Genomic DNA, 22,922 nt, shown 5'->3' with positions numbered 1-22,922 from the left:
ATGATCTTCTGATCATTGCAACCACAAGCAGTTTATTTCTTGTGTCTTTATCCAGACAGATTGTTTTATGGGTCCTCTAAGAAAATACTTATTGCAGCACTAATGAAGCATCTGTTTAACAGTACTCAACACTTCTTTCTCCACAGCAGTCTTAGAAAGGAACTGAAAAAATAATTCATTTTGACTAAACGTGAGGGGAAATAAGCATGATACAATTATCCACTTTCAAGTAGGCTAACACTGAGTTTCACACATCTGCCTTTGTGAAAAGTGTTAAACGTTACTGCTTTAATTGCTTTGCTTTTACATATAACAAAGCAAGCAACTTAAGAGCATACAGTATTTGTGACACTGGTTAGTAAAGTCTGAGAGGAGGATCAATTAACTGAGTCCTTCATACAACTATTTTGAATGTCTTTCATCCAAATACTGAGTAATATTTTGATTAGTCTGGACAGAATAAGTTCAAGTTGATAACTTTATGGTCTATTCCAAATTATTACTCTGTAGTCCCCTCCCTTTTGTAATTTGAAATTTTGTTGTGTATATTTTGAGAAGCTTGTGTCCAGTCACTGTAGTTTCTGAAAAACTCTTTCATAATATTAGATACATTATAGTTTAATATGATTCAATTGGCTGAAGCTATAATAGGGTTAACCTGGAGTTAACCACAAGGATGGGAAAAGCATAGCATTTGAAAACCTATGTGAGAAAACAGATTTAGGACTTGGAAGAAATAAAGACGAGGAAAGGAAAACAGCTATGATATGATATTTTTTGCTCATCATAGGATCTGAAAATCAAGCTGGGGTTTTGTTTTGTTTTGTTTCATGCATCAGAACTAGAAAAATCACACATGGTAAATATTTGAGGTTGAGATTTAAACTGCTTGTCACAGAGATGATGCCCGAAGCTTCCCTGTCGTGCTATAGTAGTTAAAATACTTTTGATTAAAAACAAGACAGATTTTTATAATAGAGCCCAGTCTTTCTGGTTTTAACATACAAAATTTTCATTGGCCTCCTGGGGGGAGGCATACACCATGAAGGATGAGATCCATACAACTTAGAGTCCAAGTGCAGAACTAGTTAATAAGTAAACATGATGTTTAATAAGGTCATAAAGCCTAAAGTTTCATAAGGTCTTTAATTACATTTCACTGTCATACACTGTTTAAAAGTTAAAAACGTTATTATTTTCTTGTAGCAGCTCTGAGAAAAGAATGTGTCTGCAGTTACTTGTAAATCTTGGATGTATATTTAGGGTGTTCTCTTTGCGACTTTACTGCCAGATTCATTACAGATTTAGGGCTGGAGGGGCATGTTTCAGTAAATATGTTACAGAAAATCACAAAACTTCAAGGGGAGGAGAGAGTGCAATTTAAGTAGCATGGCTGAAGTAAAACGAATAGGGATACAGTTAGTGCCCCTTTCTGGAATGTAAACTGCTGCAGTGTGCTGTGGCTAGGGTATAGGAAACACTAAAACAGCAGTGCTGCCTCTTGCCTGCCCCAGCGTTCCTCTGAGCAGAATAGGCGCCACAGGGTGGAGTCCACAGCTTTGTGTGCTCCCCGGGCGGTTATATCAGAGTAATCATGCGTTGCACATAGCACAGTGCCCTGTTTTCAAGGGCAAAATAAAATAGTGTCTGTACCTGTCAATTCCACTGCCCACAAGACTGTCCAACTTAACCCTGAGAAAAGATGTATTACAACCTCAGTAGAGCACAACTTCAGAGATTTTTGGGAAAAGTATGTTATTCGCCCATTTTACACCAGCGAGAATTTAAGTTGATAACAGTTTCATAATTGCAAAGTGAAGATCTAAACAGTCCAAAGATTCATAAAGCAATCCTAATGCAAGCAGGGAGTAGTGCTTAAAATGTACGTATCATATCTTTGTCTATGTTCTTGCCCCATACTGAAGGGTAATGAGATGGAGCTTTCCTAATGCTCTCTGATATACCTTACATTTAAAGTGCTTCATGCAGACAAACATTCTGAACTTTTCACAGTATGCCCTTTTGCATCTGATAAAACATGGCCATGCTCCACAGCATGACCCACAGAGATCGGTTCACATTGTGCCCAGAATGCAGATGCATAAGACTAAAATGCAATGACAGATTTTTTTTCCCCCCACCTCTCTTTTGCTCCAAAGGGGTGATGTTATTAGTATTATGAGCATAATCCTTTCTGGATGTCTTTGTGCTTCCAGGATAGAAATTGGGAGTTGAGTGTAAAATTAACAGAACGACATTTTCTCATGATTCTTACAAAGCCACCCTATTCATAGAGTCAACATGGATGATGGGTACTCTGTAAAGATCTGGTAGACAGAAGTAATCATTAGTTTAAAATTTCTCTGTCTGCACTACAGGTAGTACATTAGTTAAAGTAATGAAGACCTGTAAACCACTGAACTAATACACACTCCAGAAATCCAGGCTGGGCTGTGATGGAGGTGGGAGTATTTTCTTGCTATATTATGACATTCCTCTGATTTGTGGCCAATTACCCTGGTTATAAAATGGCTGTTAATCACAGAAACGTTTTATATTACCACCAAAAACTGCTGAAACAGTCCTTACAAAGCAAAGCTTCTGACAGAAGCTATTAAAATGGAGATTTAGTCGTTTCTCTCTCTGTGGGGCTAGGAGTTAGAAGGAATAACCCTGGTGGGAGAAGCAAAATCTGTAGGTAGTGCTCTGGCTAAGAAGGAGTTTTGAAATTTTGGCTACAAATGAGTGAATGCTGCTGCCTGGCAGCTTCATTCTCTCTGTGCCTTGAGGGATTTTCAGTTTGCCAGTAGCAATTTTTCTTCCTTAAAATTTTGAATTTACTGTTTCAAAAATATACTTGCCCCAATGCAGATTTGAGACTATATACAGACTTTGTCAAAACTGATCAATGAAAAGCAAAAATAAGATGTATAAACTCCTCTTCACCTGGAGACTGGTGTCAGGTGGCTACTGAAATTCAACTCGTCATTTCTTTTGCTTAGGAATTGACAAGTTGAGGGGGACTTGTCTTGTCTGAGTACCTGTGAATATTTTTAGCTAAAACATTTTCCAGAAGATAGGCACAGCTAAATCCCTTATTTGTGTATTCCTCTCTGCTTTGTATTTTTGCTGACCTAGCATATTGCATTCAGCAAATTATTGCATTAGTTTGATGACCAACATAATATTCATACAAAAACTTCAGTCAGTGCTGAAAGTAGTCTTTTTAAAAAGTTAACTGTCATTAGCTGGATTTCTGTAGTTATATCTCTTTCACCTGTTTGTTCCTACTGCCAGTTTCTAAGTCTTGCCTGTTTTAGGGGAAAAAAATTCGGCTTGTGACCTATCTCCCTCTTTATAGGATGAGACTGTGGGGAGCAAGAATGCTGTTTGGAAGAAGCAAAACAAAGATAACACGAAGGGATGTGTGTAACTGCCAGTTCATTTGTCAGTATCCAACCACTAAAAACAGCTGCATATGTCGCTCCTTGATAGATTTCCACCTTTATTCTGTTTTTGGGGAATATGCTTTGGGTAGCATAGCCCTATGATATCTTCTTGGACAGTTTCGCATGGAAAACTGCATTTGGTCATACTATCAGATGACATGGCACACCATCAGTAATTAACCAGTACCACATACATATGTGTTCTGCAGACACTTGTAAAAACTTGTCTCTTGTAAAAATAAATCACTGCGTAAAAAATGGTAAATAACTAAGTTCTTAAGTGATTTCTTAATGAAACATATCAGTGTAGGGATTTGGGGTTTTTTAATTTTCATTTGACTTATTTCAGTTTATTCACTTAGAGGAAAAAGGGATGATGCTTTATTCTGTAATGCTGTGTTTAACCATGGAAATATAAACAGAAATTGAAAATCTTTGTCCATGTTAACCAAGCCAGAAAACCTAAAGGCCCATACCTGCAAAGTCCTTCAGGACCCTGCTTACTTTTTAGGGTTTAGCTTCAGTGATGCATGAATAGTTTTGTTGATTTGAACAATAAGCAGTGCTTTGATTGGCATCCTGTGCCATCTCCGTGCAGAGCTAATCAAGTGGAAACAGGATTGAAAGAAATTTCTCAGGATACTCCTCAACTCTTTAATGTGAATTGACAGTGCCTGACATCTTTCAGTGCAGACCCACTAACCTCTTCCAAGCCAGATAAGCTATGTGGTTTGGAAAACTTAGATTGTAGCTGCCTGTATTTTGTCTAGCCTCTATGTTTAACTGGAGGATCTCAGGCCTTCAAATCATAGCTCCAGCATTTGTCATAAACGCTAATAATTAAGGATGGGGAAAAGCTGAAGTGAAGTCAGTTCAGTTTGTGACTCATATGCAAAATTAGCTCAGTGTTTAGTGAAGAGGCCATCTGGATTACAGGATGGGAAGTTACGTCAAAATACAACTTTGTGTTAATATCACTGTGCAAAATGAACAATTTCCTTGAAAAGCTGACACGGGCCTTAGTATCTCCTCACATCTCTTTGTGTAAGAGCCTCCCTTGGGGCACTTATTTATGACTTTATTATTGCAATATTTTAAAAAACACAGTTAAAATGTAGTTGAGGAATTAAAAGAAAAAATACTAAACAGGTGGAGTCTCAGCTTTCAATTTCAGGAGCTCTAGGGAAACTTCCCTTATTAAAATCCATAAAAATCAGTTTGCTGCTATGGTTACAAAGCTGAAAACAGAAGTCTGGAAACACGATTTTTCAGAAATATAACCAGTGATAATTAGCATAGTGTTGGATCTGGCAGAGTAAAGAGGAGAAAAAGAGATAACTTAAGACTATGCAACAAAGTTAGTATACCACCACCAGAAATGAATGAAATATCTCAGAAATATTAACCCACTTGATAAACACTAGCATTCCAGAAGGCACCAGAGTCACCAGTGAAATATCAGGCAGACCGTAATTTCCAAATTAAATTACATTACATTACCAGTAGCCTCATTCATCAGTGGAGACAAAACCTGTCATCTAAAAATAAAGGTGATTTTGAGGAGAAGGGTGATCTTATCATTTATATGATTCTTCTCTGCTTTACTCTAGTGTTAACTGTGTCTCTTACAGTTCACACAAATGTCCTGTTCCTCTGCAGGACATTTTGCAGGAATGAAGGCTTACCTCCATGCAAACCTGCAGACCTGGGTGTTGGTCTAATTTAAATAAGGCAATCAGATTTCTTCCTGAATGACATTTCAAAGGGTCTAACAACGAAAGTATGATTCTCATTTAAATTCCATCCACTATTTCAGTCTTGCTATAGTCTTGGAAAATTTAGTTAATGATTTCTTGTAGGTAATATACATTTTGTTTGATTTTTTTCTCATTGCAAATTGCTTCTTGCACATCTAGTTTTAAGAAGCCTTACATTTTAGAATTTGTGGAACGTGAACCACAATTTGAAAAATTATTGCTATGCTGGATACTGTTGAAAAAAAACTCCACAATTTTTATTCAAAGCAAATGCTGAAGAATAGGAGTTTACCTGTAAAGGATAACATCAGTTTCATCTGTAACATACTGAATATGGCACACCTGTGCCTTTGATTTGTACTAGTTCTTCAGTTTGAACAAATTCCTAGCTTTGAGCTTTATTTACTAGACGCTTTTTCCCAAAAAATTTAGTATGTTTATTTCATCATAACCTGTGGTTAGTGTTAGCCTTCTCATATTGATGATCAGTGCTAAGGTGATCTCATGTGTTTTCCTCAAATGTTATATCAACATTGGTTACCTTTGAGAAAATCCAAGAGAACTGGGTTCTGTCCACTCTAAATCCAACAGTAAGCTGACCTAGTCGATCTTGCCTCTTTCACACTATGTTCAACTCACTCACCCCAGACAACCCCCTTGAGAAGAAAATTTCAGTTGTAGCTTAATCTAGGAATCAAAGCTATGACTAAACATCACACTTGTTGAATCTGTCAGTGGGTCATTGTGTGAATTTGCATAAATCATACCATCTGTGATTGTCATTTTTTTCTTTCCTCTGTAGACCTTAGGAAAGCCCTTGATAAATACACAACAGTACAAGTAATTCAAGCATTTAGATACCATGGAAGTAGGGAACTTAAAGAAACAGAAGAAGATTATCAATGAACCCTACAACCAGTTTTACTGGACTTCCTTGTTTACACAATATAATATCTTAATGATAAATGGCTTATTCATTATTATGCGTTTTAAATTATGTGCAAAGAAAGGATAGTGGAAACAAGGAGTTAAAGCTTCTGTACTTTGTGCACTTTTTATAGAAAAGGGGGATAACCTGGACAGCATGCAGAACAGGCTGAAAGATGCTGATGAGAAGAATTCCATTCTCCTGAGAGCTCTGAATGAAACTTTTGGAAAGCTGTCAGCCATTCCCAACGGTAAGCTGGAGAAGTGCTGCGACACTTGACTCACCCCCGCTCTTTTGTTTTATTTTCCATCACTTAACATCTGTCTGATTAATCTTTGCCTGTGTCCACTTGGACCGTTGGCCGCTGTAATAAGACGAAGATGAGCAATGTGGGAGAGAACTGAACTGAAAACAGATACCTGGCATCAGTTTGTATTGTGGCATGGTAAAACGCTTCTGCAGTTTGCAAAAGGTTTCAGAAGGAAGAGAATTATTATATCAGGAATTATGATACAATCTGAGACAAATAGTCTTTTCTTTAAATGTGAAAAGTCTTTTAATGAACCACTATAATTTAACCAGTATAATTTAACCCAAGAAGAATAAAGACTTACTAACTTTACAGAAAAAGCAGGATGAAATTTACTGGGTTTTGTCTTTCCTTTCTACCAGACTCTCATTGATTTATGCTGCAGTATCGTTTCCAGTCACTGTTTAGTGTTGTATATCTTTTTTAGACTGTAAATTGCTTAAAACTGGAACAGGCTTTCATCAATGAACTCTGAAGTGCTATGCCCATTTGTAATTCTATATAGGCAAAAAAGATCTTAAAAAATCTGTAATACTCATTAAAATCCCAGAGTCCTGGGATGTTAGCTACTTTGTGTTGTGATAGTGAGAGATAGGGATCTACAGTGTAGTTCCATTATAATGGACAGTGATAAAAACTGAATGTTTGTTTTAGAAAATAAAAAGTTTTTTATGGATGTAATTTGCTACGACTTTTCTCTCCAAGGAACTCTTTATAAACTGAAGATATGCCTTAAGAAAAGTCTCTAAAGAAAATCTATATTCTGTCTGATTTATGATGGTCTGGAAGGTTCAGATTGCAAGTGAAAACTTGGCATGCAAAAGAATTTACTATTCATCTTTCACATTTTTGTGGCTTTAAGATTCCAGATAACTGAAAAGTTTTGTTTTAGATTTAGTGATCCTTGAAATCAGGCATTCACAAAAATTTGTTTTAAAATGTCATGCTCATCTTATGCCGCTTCCCAGGTTTTGGCCACAGGTATTGACATGACTGTTTCTCTTCTTGTGCACAGATAGATGTCTCAGTCAAACAAAATGGACCTCTAAGTCCAGCTGACCTTAGAACACAGAATAATAAATATCAAACAAGTAAAAGAAATATGAAATATGCAACCCTTAGCAATGTAATAAACTCTTGTCAGATTAGAGTTACAGGGTACTTGCTCTTGGGACAAGGACACTCATATAAACAAGTGGATGTGATTAAGAATGAAATTCAGAGCAAATAAATGGCATGGATAAGACAATGCAGTAAATTAGTTGTCCAACAGGGAAATAACCAATGAGGATGGGGGAGGAAATGACCCTGTCATATCTCTTGTTCTTCAAGGATTCAAGAAAGCACAGAGCAGCTTAAACTAATAATTCTTGTGTCCATGCTATACTAATAGCCAAATAAAAGCAGAAAGATTCAAAATGGGATAGATGGGTAGATCACCTTAGGACAAGGACCCATATGTGCAGGGATAGGTATAATTTAAAATGTGGCTGAAAACAAATATAACTTGTGTGACCAATGGAGGGAAGTAACACCGTAACTCCGACTTTCACTCTGCTGAAAGGTGCATGACCTCTAATAATGGCCTCAAAAAGAGATACTTAGATATGATGGAAAAAGGAAGTGAAAAAAGACAATCAGAGCTCTCTGTTCTTTCACTTGTCAGTACTGATGATGATGATAGTTTATTAAAGGTTCAGTTGTATTTTCAAGGTGCTGTTGTATTTTGGGGGCTTTTCAGAGCCAAAACTTGAGATATAAGGACAGAAATAAGGCAGTTTGGAGCATAGGTCTAATATATCTTTACTCAAGAAAGTAAAAAGGGTCATGTAATTCTCCAGTGTGTAGGACAAACCCACCAGTTCTCTATAGCCTTAGGAAACATCACATGCTCCCCAGGCCACAGGCTTGATCACATCAGGTGCTCCACAGAAAGAGAAGGACCTACTTAGGAGACCATTTGGAAACCTGTACTGTTGATCCCTTGAAGTGGAGAAAATGTCCATGTTTCCCATGTCTTCACAAAGTCATAAAATCAGGAATGTACAATCTGCTTCAAGCAAATGTTGGTATAAACTAACTCTTATCAACTATCTCTTAGTCAGAAATGGAAAGAAAACACAACCTCCTGTGCTTTCCCCGCTACTGCGATGCAGTCTGTTAATTTCGTGGACTACCACAGGAAGCCCCAGTCAGTATGACAAGTGACACTATCACTACATGGTTGTTTCAGAGGTGTCCAAACTTCTAAGCTGCACTCCAGAATTCTCATATGACTGAGGGACATGAGGATACCTTGGAGAAAACAAGGGGAAAGCAACTCCAAGAACAGTTTCACAGGAGGAAGGTAGCAAAGCAGGTTTCTGTGGGTCCCATGACTCCACTGTGGTGTGGTGGTAGAAGGGGAGTTCACATGGGTTCCCTTGCAAGCTAGAGTGTCTATCACAACGTTTTCTGCTTGCTCGCTTCCTCCCATCTGTGGGAATTCAGAAAATTTGGCAGCTCCATAGCCCAGCACAGCCTGTGCTGCTGGCTCGTATGTGATGTAGTCTCAGCGTGCCAACAGCACCTGAGCTGCTCAACAGCTGCATGATAAGTTTTAAAGCAATCTGATTTACTAATGCAGGATTTGAATAAATACCTACTTGAATACCTGTCTGTTTTATCATTTATCAATAACAAAATCAAAAACATTCCAGACTTGAATGTTTTCACCCCAAAGATAGAACATTCATTTCCATTTTGCAGGCAGAGAGGTGGGGCAGCATTGGACTAATTGTTTTGCACAAGGTCACCAGGGATGTGTAGGGATGTATGTGATTAATTCAGTCAATGAACCCTTGGTCTCTTGATTCGCAAGATTATTTGTCACAGTTTCACCTGAAACACATGGAGTTAAATTTCTGTATTCTGTACATCAGAGCATTGAAAGTCCTATTTTTATTATATCAAATATAACATCTGACACTTGATCAGAGATTAACCAGTGAGACAACAGCAACAACAAAATTGCACAAAAATTTACTTAATAAAAATGATTTGTCCTTTACATACAAATGGAGCTGGAGCATTTTCTCTTCTTCAGGTGCATTTGATATCTCAAAAAAGACATAAAGGGCCAGATTCTGCAGTCCACACTTACAATTAGTAATGTCTTACTACATGTGAGGTTGGAGCTCTCAAAGAACTGCACAACACAATTTAAGATGGTAGAATTTTGATCCACCTTTATTCTTAAGATGTGTGAAGGAAAATTCTGTACTCTAGGCAATCATTTCATTAACCTTTTGTATTTACAGATACAGCTGTAAAGGTACAGGCAGCCAAAGACAAAGCAAGACAAGCCAACGATACTGCAAATGATGTCCTAGCCCAGGTTAAAGACCTCAACCAGAATCTCCTGGGCTTGAGAAACAACTACAGTAAACTTGCAGATGACGTGGCAAAAACAAATGCTGTTGTGAAGGATCCTATCAAGAACAGTAAGATCTTTTTTGTGTTGTTTGGTGGTGGTTTTTTTCAGTTTGTGGTTTTAATTTCACATCTCAAAATGAAACAGAGACATTCCAGAATTTCACTCACATAGCGTTACTACAGTATACTGGGATAAAAGGAATCTCTGTCGCTTCTATGTTAGGAACTTTATATATAAAAAGGATTTTAAATCTTAAGGACTGCTGCTAGTAGTTGGGGAAAAAAGAATGTCAGCAGGGTGAACATGTAGTGGATAGATTTGTTCTGCAGACTACTTTGTAAAGTATTTAGGAGGTGAATAATCAAAGATTCTGACTAGCAATTCACCCCTTGATTCAAGCAAAATTCCACACACTAACCCTGTCTTCAGTCAGTCAGATAATCAGTTCTGGGAGAAATGTATGATTTCTTTCATATACATTACTATTTTTGGTAGAACACTGAAGACACTTAAGAAGAAAGAGAAAAAGGAGATTCTGGGAATGGGTTTTTGTATGCTTTTTTTTTTTTTGACAGTGAATTCTGTAATCAAATGTGACAATTGTTTCAGCATTTTCACTTTGGTTATGATGGATAAAATTGAATTCTAAATTACAACACATTTTATGGTAGATTACTGGAACATATATAGGAGTATACAGCCAGGGCTGACCATAAAAGCAGAGTGTCTTTACAAAATTCCTGAAGGACTAATTTCTCAGCTAACCTGGGCTTCCTAGATTGTCGTCAGCTTGATGAAGCTGGGTACTTCAAAACATCCAGTTTAGGACGTTGTCATTCTCATTCTATGGACAAATACCCTCTCCAAATTGTAGCTGTACCAGTGAAAGAAGTTAATCCCAATGGCCATTTGTCAGTGCCTGCCTATTTCAAGTTCCTGATCCTTCATCAGCTGAGATACATGTGTGAACCCCAGGTATAATCCTCATCAGGCAGACTGATCCATGCTAGTTTAGACAATATGAAAAGTAGTTGTTGATTGAAATAGTGTGGTTAGATTACAGCGGGTTATGGAACAAGCAGATCTATGAGGTAATGACCTCTGGCAGGGTAGTGATGAACTGCTGAGGAGCAGCCTAAAAGCAGTAATTTCTTGGCACTGCTGGATCAAGACTAGGCCATCTGTCCAAGCACAAGTATTCTAAGACTGTATGTACGTTAGCGATATTAGGAGATAATATGAGATTAGGAGCAATAATTTAGAAGTGAATCTCTTGATTGCCCTCAGTCACCATTATTTGGTTCACACTGAGGAGTGGTCTTAACACTCGCAAACTCTTTCATGTCAGATAAAGCTTAACTGGAAGACGTTCTCCAGACGTACACTTTTACTACTCGCCAACTGCTAATGGATACTCAGATTACAGAATGAGATTAAAGTAAATGCAGAGTAAACCACTCCAAATTTATACAGTGAGTATGTTGGCACTCACGACTACCTGCTAAAGTAGACATAGCCTCTCTTGTATGTCAAAATTCAGGCTCTGAATTCTCATTATACAGGTGTGCAATATATAAAAGGTAATACATTTTTTTCTAGACTAATTCTGTCCCTTAATTTACTTTACATTTGTGTTTAGATCTTCAAAACATTTTCTTATGTTATCTTCTGTTTTTTCTCTTTTCTTTGTCTCCATATCTTGCCTACAGAAATCAGTACGTACATTTCCTTTCTTGCTGCTTTTATTGTGCCTTTTTCAGTAAACGATGATTCACTGCTTACCACCAAAGCTTCTGCATGGTGCTCTACATTTCACATTCATCGAATAGTTAAATAGTTACTTTTTGAAAGCTCTGAGATAAAGTGACTTGGTAACTAGTTTCACTTACCTGAAACCTTAAGAAGCATCCTGAAGTTTCGTTATCAGTGTCTGGGTGACTATTCAAAAACTAGATATCCAGACTTTCTTACTTTAACTAATTATTTTTATTATTATTGTCATTATCATCATAATTCAATATATCTTCTTCTGGTAAATCTACATTTGTCCCTTTCAGTGTCATCCACACAAACCCATACCCTCATGCTAACCAAGTGTTGCAATCCTTAGATCTGCTGATGAATTGTCAAAGAGAGGGCATTGTTCACTGGTTGTGTGTTGAGAGGCAAAAAAGTCATTTGAAGGTTAAAGAAAAAGAGAGAAAAAATATCCTTGTGAAATGATTAAGTTCACCTGAAAAAAAGAAAATATTTGCTGTTTACTGCCACTGTTTTTTAATCTGCTTTCAGTACACATACAGAATTTTAAACTTGTGACCAGAGTAAAGCCTTTTTCTAATTGTGGCCATTATAGTTAATTCAAGAATTAACTTCAAGTTAATTCTAAACCTGTTTCAGAAATTACTAATAGAAACTAACCAGTTTTCATCAATCTAGCATTTTTCTTCAAAATCAGAGTTTAAAAAAAAAAGTAAATATTTCATTCATAAGTGTATTTTGCTACAGGAAATGTTTTTCATTAGTATCATCCTGACCTGAAGCATAGTTACTGCTTCAAAATCCTGCTTTAACACCTGCATTTGCTACTATTGCTACTTTAACTTGTTTCTAATTATTCTTAAATTATCTTATTCTGTTCAGATAGCTTCCTGGTCTGTGTGTACCTCATAGTGGCATACACAATCACCTGAGTATTGTGTGTGCAGAATTTTCTTGGATTTTATTATTTCAATGTATAATTACTCTTTGACACTATTCTCTAAAACTCTGCCTTGTTCTTTCTTATGAAGTTGCTGATGCAGATTCCAGTATTAAAACCCTAGAAAAGGAAGCAGATCGCCTGCTAGATAAAATCAAGCCAATCAAAGAACTTCAGGATAACTTAGGGAAAAACATTTCTCAGATAAAAGAGCTGATAAACCAAGCTCGGAAGCAAGCCAATTCGGTAAGCCCTCTTTCTCAGTAAGATGACCTTTTGAGTATTGATGGGATTTTATTTTCTACTTTTCTATTTCTTTTCCACAGGGTGAATCCTTTCTAATTCTAAACATATGTAAAGAGAGCAAATAATGGAGTATAATTTCTCAGATAAACAGAGAATATTCTGATGATTTTCACTCTGTGTCTTGTTTCTTGATTCAAAACATGCCCTTATTAAATGGATAACATCTGGAATGTAGGAATGTATCTGGAAAGGTTATTATTTAAGAAGTATTGTGGATGATAGTACAGCAGAAGAGTCACAACATCATTGATTTTTTGTGAAAACAAAAATGTATTTTTTTGCCTCAGCACTGATATTAAGCTCCTGATTTCATTTCATAGAACTTATATTACCTGAGAATGACACCATCTCAAACTCACTGAAATTGCTGAGTGTATTTGCTTTTCCCATATTCTTGATTCTCGTTGTCCAGTAGCAGTTTTGAGGACTTGAACTTGAGTCAAGAATGTATTTCTAGTCCATTTAATGAGTTTGGAGTCCATCTCCCTGACTCAGTAATACTCTAAACTCGAGGATCAGCTGGTTAATGCTAAGGTTATTCAGTTTGTGACCTAATGTAGCAAAGGAAAAAAAATCTTGAAGATGGTACTTAAGAAAACTTCCTAAAAAATGGTTGGAAAAAAAAAAATCTACAGAATAATAGGATCCTAGGAAAGAAGTGTATTCCATATACTCAATAAAATTTGCCCATGACAGAAAGACAGGCAACAGTGATGATATGGTTTTGTTACATTCATCTTCTGTCTGAAGTCTTTGAAGTATTTAACTGCTCAGCATTTCTGAGATAGGGAAATCATTAATATGGTCATATAATGAATCTCCTTTTTGACAAAGTTTGCCCTAAGCGTAAGGTGATGCCATTATGTACATCTACTCTAATACATAAACTTGTCTAGCTGGAATTGAAATACCATTGTACTGTCACTGTGTCTATGCTGGCATTATGAAAGCAAACAGTATACCATTTTTATCTGTGCTTAGAGCCTGAGGAAACTAGCACACATATCCAAACGCATATGTCACTCAGCTGTGAAAATGAAACTTAGTTATGCATACCAGCTCCATTAGGGGCTATGTAAAAGCAGTGATAGACACAACTGTTGGTTTAAAACTAATTGTTAAAAAGTATCTTAAATTGGCATAATCAAAGACATTACAAGGAAAAAATAGATCATCCTGTCTACCCGATAGCAATGTGCTATGATCCCTTCAGGAGTGCTGCTTATTTTCCTGGCTGCGTATTCTACTTATAGACTGTCTCTACTGCTAGAATTCCACTGCTGCTTGCATTAGACTTGTATATATTCTAGCTATTTTTAATCCATACAGTTCGTCCTTTCAAATCTGAATGCTAGAAAGAGTTTTATTTCCTTTTAATAAACAATCTCAGAGAGAAAATTCCATTTCTACCACCTATGCATATCCAAGCAACTCCCTGGTACTTGTAACACAGAAATGGGAAGGAAGAAAAAAAAAAGTATAATATCCTTATAATTATTTGAAAGCATCTTAAAGTTATTTCTGGAATAATAAGCAGTAAAATGAATTCTTTCTGCTGTGCTTTTTTTGAAGATCAAAGTGTCTGTGTCCTCTGGAGGCAATTGTATTCGTACGTACAGACCAGAAATAAAGAAGGGAACATACAACACTGTCATTGTCAATGTGAAGACTGTAGTTGCTGACAATCTGCTCTTTTACCTTGGAAGCGCCAAGTTTGTAAGTCTGTCTCCTGCTTTTCATGTCAGGGTGGCTCAATCAAATCAGACTACTGACAAATACAGAAGATGAGAAGGGCTTTTTTTTCCTTCTAGACGCTTCAAAGCAGTAGTGGAGGGTCTAAGATAATCTAGACTATACTGTCTTTGGTATTAATATAGGGGCTTCTCAAATATGACCAGCAATTTTTTATTTTTTTTTTTTTTAACTAGATATAAAGTAGGAGACTTGTACATGGACTACATTAGAGCTTTAAAATTCATGGTGCAACCAGGGTAATTTTGGGGTTGGTTGTGGATTTTCTGATGAGAATGAAGTAGCTAATCATCTCACATCTGTCAAAGCTCCTATTTATTGTCATTTTAAGTCAAGACTACAATTCCAAGCATAATAATGATAAATGATTCAGTTTCCCATGAGCCCTATAGCAGACAGACTTCTAGAATAATCAATAATAATTCAGTAAATGGGAAAATTTCTATATTTTCTATTTCTAACCTTTTGAACTATATATTTTATTTACCTAATACAAAATGAAGAGGCTAGATGGCATCATATATTAGCCCAGAATCCTGACATCTTTCTGCCATCCAATGGATGTTTTACAAACAACGTTACTCTGAGTTAAATCATTCTCTTGATGGCTACAATATTAACATTTCTGTAAGTCTACCAGCCATTTTCTGCATATCACTGACAGAAGTAATTTGGCATTTTTGGCTTAAGATTCCTTGTGTGAACCAACAAAAGCAGGAAAAAGAAAGTCTCATTTTAGATCACTGTGAGAATTGATGTTCATACTTTACTGTCTATATATGGGTTTCTGATGCCTCATTAGACCTTCCAAGATGATAAGAGTTCTGGAAAACTTCCTTTAACCGAAGTATGAGATTGCTTCTATTTTCATATTTTACCTGTAGACTGACTTCTTGGCCATAGAGATGCGCAAAGGCAAGGTGAGCTTCCTGTGGGATGTGGGATCTGGTGTTGGACGGGTAGAGTATCCAGATCTGACCATTGATGATGGGTTTTGGTACCGGATTGAAGCCTCTAGGCAAGTATATATTTCACTTCCAAGATCTGGCTCCTAAAGAAAAAATGGCTAAATTTAACAATTTCTGCTTCTAATCCACTGTCCTCAAGTTGGCACACCTCAGGTTTATGTTGAAATGTTTGCTAGGTTTGAAACATTGACTATTTAAAAAAAGATGGTGTTGTAAATATGAGAAATTCTAGTCTGGTTTAATGAAAGCTTTTGAACCTATGTCCAATAGTACCAAAAGTGTATACACTACAATTACTATTGAATTGTGAATTGTTCTGTGTCAAGGGTTTATTTTCATCACATATTTCCCCTCTAACATCAACAATCTATGACTGCTTATATTCCCTTCTGTTTTCCTATCACTCTATCAATTCTGTTCTTCAGCTAGTTTCCTTTTAAAATCACTTACAGGTTTTGGCACTCAAACAGATAACTACTCTTCTTTTCTCCTTGAATTTCAAAGAGGAGCAGCTTTTCTGAATTTCTGGTCTTGATACAGTACTGAAAATGCATGGTCTGTCATACACCAGTATCTTGATTCTTACTCAAAATGCCATTTCCATAGACAGAACATCTCTTCAAACTGGAGATATTTAAAAAGATACAGTTTATGAAAACTCAGGGATGAAATATTCTGGCAAGTTAAACTATACTTTGTAATTGGAGATCAGCTGTTGAATGCTTTTGAACTTCAGAAATATAGATACCTTGATATTCAAATTTCACCTTTGTTGAAGTTTATATTTTCCATTGAAATAGCAAATACATGACATATGGTGTAGTAATTACAGCATAAGGATTACATAACTTTATATCCTTTATCTTCTACATCTGAACAGATCTTAGTAATTTAGATAACATCATCTATATTGCAATTTGATATAAAGCTGAGTAATTCCTCCTGCATCATTACAGTTAATTTCACATAGTATTAAACATAGAACCGGTAGTATAGTCAGAAAATGAGAGAAAGAAGGAGAAAGAAAACAAAGCACTCTAGTTCCTGTTACATCCCTAGCTCTCAGAGGAGGAAATGGCATCCAGTTTAAATAATTTAGAAAAATCACAGAAATCAGCCATTCAGAGCAGAGAATTAAATAAAATTATGGCACCGTCTCCAGAAGCTGGCTTAATGAAACCTTATTGCTAGGAAAATACAGACTGTGGTATGATACAAATTGTTGAAATCTTCACCAGTTCATATTATGCATACTAAAATAGCTTCGTGACACAGTAGCACCAGACTTTCATTTGCAGCAAAGCTGCTTCAGCAGAATATGGAGCCAGGACATGGTATAAAAATTCACACATCCTACAAAAGCACATTGCCTATTAAGCTGGTTGTTCTGGATATATAGAATGTGCATGCCATTAGTTTTGAACAAACTGCTGGATCAGCAATTTAGAACAATTACAGCTGCACAAATCTGAAGTACAGAGCAGTGTTTAGGAGAATTACATTGCAGAGACATTAGTTGGATTTGCGGGATTAAGATGAAGAGCTCGGGACTGATTTTGCATTCTTAAGGCAGACTTCATAAATCACGTATCCTACTGAAGATTCTTCAGCTTTGAACATTTTAGTCCATTTGATAACACTCCTCTGACTCCATAAGCTGTTGGAGAGTTTTACTCATTTCATTCCCTCACCTTTTTTCTCCAAATTTCTGCTCAGTTCCAGCCACCGACTTTTTCAGCAATCTGACAGAGCTGCCTGAACAGCTGGAGCAGGGCATCCACTTAGAATGGGCACATAAGATGAAATTCTGGCCTTTCTGAGTTTTGCCATAGATTTCAGTGGTGACAGGCATTGACACACAATAATAATGATATGGTGGGTTTATCAGTTGATAGCAGTTCTTAATCAAGGATCCCAAAAGGCCTTAAAAAGAGGAGATATAGTGGCACAGAGGTTGTGAAATTCTCAAGGTCACTGAGCATACTGAACGAAGTCTAAATATGAGAAAGCTGACTGTTGAGTAATGATCAGAGATGTTCGGTTCAGTTAACATCTGCAACAAAATTTCTAGTGTGTTAAGACTAAATTGATAATTACTGCATCTGGTTTCCACTAACACTTCTAATTATCATCACCTTTTTATTTGAAGCATACTAATACTTTGCATTTCATTATATATGCAGAGGTTATCATGGAAATATTTTTTTTTTTTATGAAACTGAAGTAAAATTTGTTTATTCCTATATGAATTCGTATAGGAATTCCCTATACTTTGGTTGTACAGGAATTTAACAAATGTCACCTACAGAGTTACTTACCTGCTTACAGAGGCAAATCTGATTGGCATCAAGAACTGCAATCAATCAAAGTATCAATTAACAAAGGAAAATCTGACATAACAGTATGTGACAAAATGATTTAAAGCAGGTTTGCAACATGCAAACAATGTTGATTTTGTGAAACAGTCAAATGGATGACAGAATATTTTTGAGACTCGCTAAATCAGTGAAAGAATGTCACTTGACTTCAGCAGGCCTCAATTAGGTGCAGGACCTGGTTAGTTGTGATTTTAATCAAGTGGGATTTAAGTATTACCATTGTTTTAACTGTTAAGGATGGAGTTTAAGCAGCACCCTTCCTTTGAGGACAAAGGACACTTGAAACACAAGTTCACTATAGATACATCAGCCCAGCTCAGCAATAATTCAGTTTTAAACTACTGTGGCAAACCTAAGCCATACTTTCCAATGAAGATTTTCTGTGATCTCAAAGGGTCAAAGAGCAGAGGTTTCTACATGGTGTTTTGTAATCTGATGTTGATGACTTGCAGAAGTCATCTCATTTACATCATGCATCTTCTAAAGAGCAAACCCTGCATGAATGGCATTATGTCAATTATTTGGATGATCAGCCACAAAGTGCTGATAGATCTATAGAAGATGGATCTTCTATAATCCACCAGTTTTGCAAGAACTGACTATCACTAGAACAGTATCTTCTAACCTGATGACTTGTCACGCACAGGTTAGCGATGTCTTTTTGCTGTCAAGTTAGCCAAGTTCTTTCTTCAAGCTCAGTTGTCCTCCCTAAATAAGAGAGAATTATTTATGGAAGACACTCCATTGTTAGCATTTTGATCTGTCTGAAGATGAAAGACATCCATACTATTTGTGACATAGGAGACACCCTAAAAAGTGTCAGTCTGCTCAGTGACTTCTGCATTATTGCACTTGGATGTTTTTAAACTGGAATCTTGATTTCAGCACAATATAGAGTGAAAGTGCCAGTGACTTTCTTTCAGAGAGCATCAAACTTAAGCAGTTTAAAAAAAGTCTTTAGCAACTGTTAGTCTTTCAACAGTTACTACACTGAGAACGTTTATCCTTTAAAGGGCTTCACATCAACAAACCTTCTGAAAAAAAAAGTAAAAATTTGGAATTTCTGCTGCATTGAAAGCTGTCTACTGAGCATTCAGTTGATTTTGGAATAAAAGGTAAAATAATTTCATCAAAAGGAAATAAAAAAAAAAAATCCTTTAGAATAATGTGGATGGCTTTGGCCAACTTCTTCAAAAAGTGTCCTGGGAAGAGTAAAGGGAAGCTGCCCAGTTGTGTAGGGAGTCAGGAAGGCCAAGGCACAGCTGGAGCTGAATTTGGCAAGGGATGTAAAGAATAACAAGAAAGGCTGCTACAGGTATGTCAACCAGAAAAGGAAGGTTAAAGAAAGCATATCCCCCCCGATGAACAAGAATGGCGACCTAGTATCAACAGATGAGGAAAAGGCTGAGGTACTCAACAACTTCTTTGCCTCAGTCTTCACCGGCAGCCTCTCTCCTCACCCCTCCCGAGTCAATGGACTGCAAGGTGGGGACCAGGGGGGTAAAGCCCCTCCCACTGTAAGGGAAGATCAGGTTCGACACCACCTGAGGAACCTCAATGTACACAACTCTATGGGACCTGATTAGATGCATTCCAGAGTCCTGAGGGAATTGGATGATATAGTTGCCAAGCCACTCTCCATGATATTTGAAAAGTCATGGCAATCAGGGGAAGTCCCTGCTGACTGGAAAAAGGGGAATGTTCTGCCCATTTTTAAAAAGGGAAGAAAGGAGGACCCTGGGAACTAACCAACCTGTCAGCCTCACCTCTGTGCCTGGGAAAGTCATGGCACAGATCCTCCTAGAAGCTATGCTCAAGCACATGGAGGACAGGGAGGTGATTCGAGACAGCCAGCACGGCTTCACCAAGGGCAAGTCCTGCCTGACCAACCTAGTGGCTTTCTATGAAGGAGTGACTGCATCAGTGGACAAGGGAAAAGCAATGGATGTAATGTATTTGGACTTCTGTAAAGCGTTCGACACAGTCCCCCACAACATCCTTCTCTCTAAATTGGGGAGATATGGGTTTGATGGGTGGGCTGTTTGGTGGATAAGGAATTGGCTGGATGGTCACATCCAGAGGGTAGTGGTCAATGGCTCAATGTCCACATGGAGACTGGCGACAAGTGGGGTCCCTCAGGGGTCCATACTGGGACCAGAGCTGTTTAACATCTTCATCAATGACATAGACAGTGGGATCGAGTGCACCCTCAGCAAGTTTGCAGATGACACCAAGCTGAGTGGTGCGGTTGACACACCAGGAGGACGAGATGTCATCCAGAGGGACCTGGACAAGCTGGAGAGGTGGGCCTGTGTGAACCTCATGAGGTTCAACAAGGCCAAGTGCAAGGTCCTGCACCTGGGACGGGGCAACCCCCAATATCAATACGGGCTGGGGGATGAAGGGATTGAGAGCAGCCCTGCGGAGAAGGACTTGGGGGTACTGGTGGATGAAAAGCTGGACATGAGCCAACAATGTGTGCTTGCAGCCCAGAAAGCCAACCGAATCCTGGGCTGCATCAAAAGCAGCGTGGCCAGCAGGTCGAGGGAGGTGATTCTGCCCCTCTCCTCTGCTCTGGTGAGACCTCACCTGGAGTACTGCGTCCAGCTCTGGGACCCTCAGCACAAGAAGGACATGGACCTGTTGGAGTGGGTCCAGAGGAGGGCCACCAAAATGATCCGAGGGCTGGAGCACCTCTCCTTTGAGGCCAGGCTGCGAGAGTTGGGGTTGTTCAGCCTGGAGAAGAAAAGGCTCCAGGGAGACCTTATTGCAGCATTTCAGCCCTTAAAGGGGGCCTATAGGAAGGATGAGGGCAATCTTTTTAGCAAGGCCTGTTGTGACAGGACAAAGAATAATGGTTTTAAACTAAAGAAGAATAGATTTAGACTAGACATAAGAAAGAAATTTTTTACAATGAGGGTGGTCAAGCACTGGAACAGGTTGCCCAGGGAGGTAATGGAGATCCCATCCCTAAAAACCTTCAAGGTCAGGTTGGATGGGGCTCTGAGCAACCTGATCCAGCTAAAGCTGTCCCTGCTCACTGCCGGGGGGTTGGGCTAGATGATCTCTAAAGGTCCCTTCCAACCCAAAGCATTCTTGGAGCAACTACATGTTCGCATACCCCAGATGTCACTTAGGAGATTCCCTAGGAAACTAAGAGTCCCATCTACATGGTTTCCAGAGGTGCCAGATCAAGGTATGGGTGGGTAATCAAAGAGCTCCAGTGTTTTTTTGCAAATACATGTTTTTCACATTGAAAGCCTTGAGATCCTTGACTACAAAGCAGGCAAGATGGCATAGATCTACAAGGTTTCTGTTGATTGGAAACCCTCAAAATTACTTTGCAGCCCTTCTTCAGAATTCAGCAGAAATTTATCAAAACTGAAATGTCTCAACTAAATCTTTTTTTTTTTTTTTTTTAATTTATTTAAGTGGCTTTTTTCCAGTTCTATATTATTTCATAAGAAAACTGTCAACTCATTCTGGTTTTTGGGTAATAGATTCTGAGCCAAAGGAATTTCTGAAGTATTTTTTAGACATAAAATGCATAGTCTTATTGGGTTTTTCCACCCTCTAGAGCCCTCGTCCAGTAAACTTTCTAAATCCAGGAATTCTGTAAGTACACGATAGCAATGTCTTCATTTAGCTTATTCCGTAGCCAAAGTTATGCAGTCTTCCTTGCTGTGCTCTAAATGTAAGTTCTTCAAGTAAAGCTTTATTTAACAGAAATGACAGTTCTTCCTGAAAGGTATGCTTTTAACTTTTAGTTTGCTTGTTACTTCAATGCCTCAAGCCATTTTTTTTTTTTTCCTAGTTAAACAAAAATGGATTTTGCATCTTTGCATGCTGCAAAGTTCAGGACTTTAGAAAATCAACGGGATTTTTTTAATTATTATTTTCTGACTGTGACTTGACAGTCTCTTGGTAGGATGAGTATGTAACTTTTCATCTAGAAAAGCTACATGTGGAAATTTTTGGTGAATATTATCACCTCTATTTAATCAGCTTCCTTCCTTTCCCCAGAAACCTTTTTCACAAATATAGATATAAAATCTGTTTTCTGAGAAAAATCTGTTTTGTCTAGCTTGAGAACAGGTACTGAGTCATTTTTAGAGTCGAATCAGGTAGCCAGCGAAATACCACTCATAATCTAAAAAATGGGTAGTCACTCTTGGTAGGTATACACTCTTTGTAACTGTTACAGAAAAAAAAAGTAAGTTTTATTTAAAAAGGTGTCTTTCTACATTAAGTATCAAACATAAGTTCGAAAAGTTCCATGTAGTATTGGTATCCACGCTGAGTGTTTCAGTGCTAGTTAGGGCTGTACGATCAGGCATCCATGTTAGAAATTTCTAAATTAACATGACAGTGGTCATCGGAAATCCCACATCCTGTTAAAAATGAGATAAAGTAGCAATTTCCAAAGTTATCTATAAACCCACAGTATGTGATCTCCCTCTGCCTACTTCATCTCCTAGCCACTCCTCCACTAGGTTACTGAACGTACTAGATACTTCATCTGCACATGACACGATTTGGGTCACACTCCATGCTTTTTTCTGCAATTATATGACGGCCCCATAAGAAATTGTGTGTGTTGATTATAGTCCATCTGTCTGGGAGGAAACACTAACTTATGGTGTGACTATAAATGCCTAATAGTTTACTTCTATTAGCTTAGTAGTAAGCTTTCCGTGGAAAGCTACTATCCATACTGCTGTAAGCGAAACTAATATTAAGCAAATTATTGCACAGGATTCAAAATTATTCAAGTTTTCTTTGAAATACCTTTCTGTATACCTGAAAAAGTAGGAGGAATCATCTCTCTCCACATTCTGTTCCTTTTATTGTAAAAATGTCAGCAAACTCTTTCCATGCCAGTTAGTGCATTAATATAACCTAAGGAGGAGAAAACAATGTGCTGCAGAAACTATTAACAAATGGTATATTCTTTTGTTGTT

At 37.6% G+C, this 22,922-nt stretch overlaps 1 protein-coding gene across 1 annotated transcript in view; it reads left to right on the top strand.

Moving 5' to 3' along the window:
* LAMA2 (laminin subunit alpha 2) overlaps positions 1-22,922 on the top strand; it is a 290,911-nt gene that overhangs the window by 223,540 nt on the left and 44,449 nt on the right. The window contains exons 42-47 of the mRNA XM_075707711.1: positions 6,268-6,384; positions 9,744-9,926; positions 11,569-11,574; positions 12,649-12,803; positions 14,436-14,579; positions 15,500-15,633. Coding sequence (XP_075563826.1) covers positions 6,268-6,384; positions 9,744-9,926; positions 11,569-11,574; positions 12,649-12,803; positions 14,436-14,579; positions 15,500-15,633 — 739 coding nt within the window. The remainder of the gene's footprint in view (positions 1-6,267; positions 6,385-9,743; positions 9,927-11,568; positions 11,575-12,648; positions 12,804-14,435; positions 14,580-15,499; positions 15,634-22,922) is intronic.

This window comes from Pelecanus crispus, chromosome 3, assembly GCF_030463565.1.
Source record: "Pelecanus crispus isolate bPelCri1 chromosome 3, bPelCri1.pri, whole genome shotgun sequence".
Taxonomy (NCBI): domain Eukaryota; kingdom Metazoa; phylum Chordata; class Aves; order Pelecaniformes; family Pelecanidae; genus Pelecanus; species Pelecanus crispus.
The sequence above is the reverse complement of the archived record's forward strand: the minus strand, read 5'-3'. Positions and strand labels throughout refer to the sequence as shown.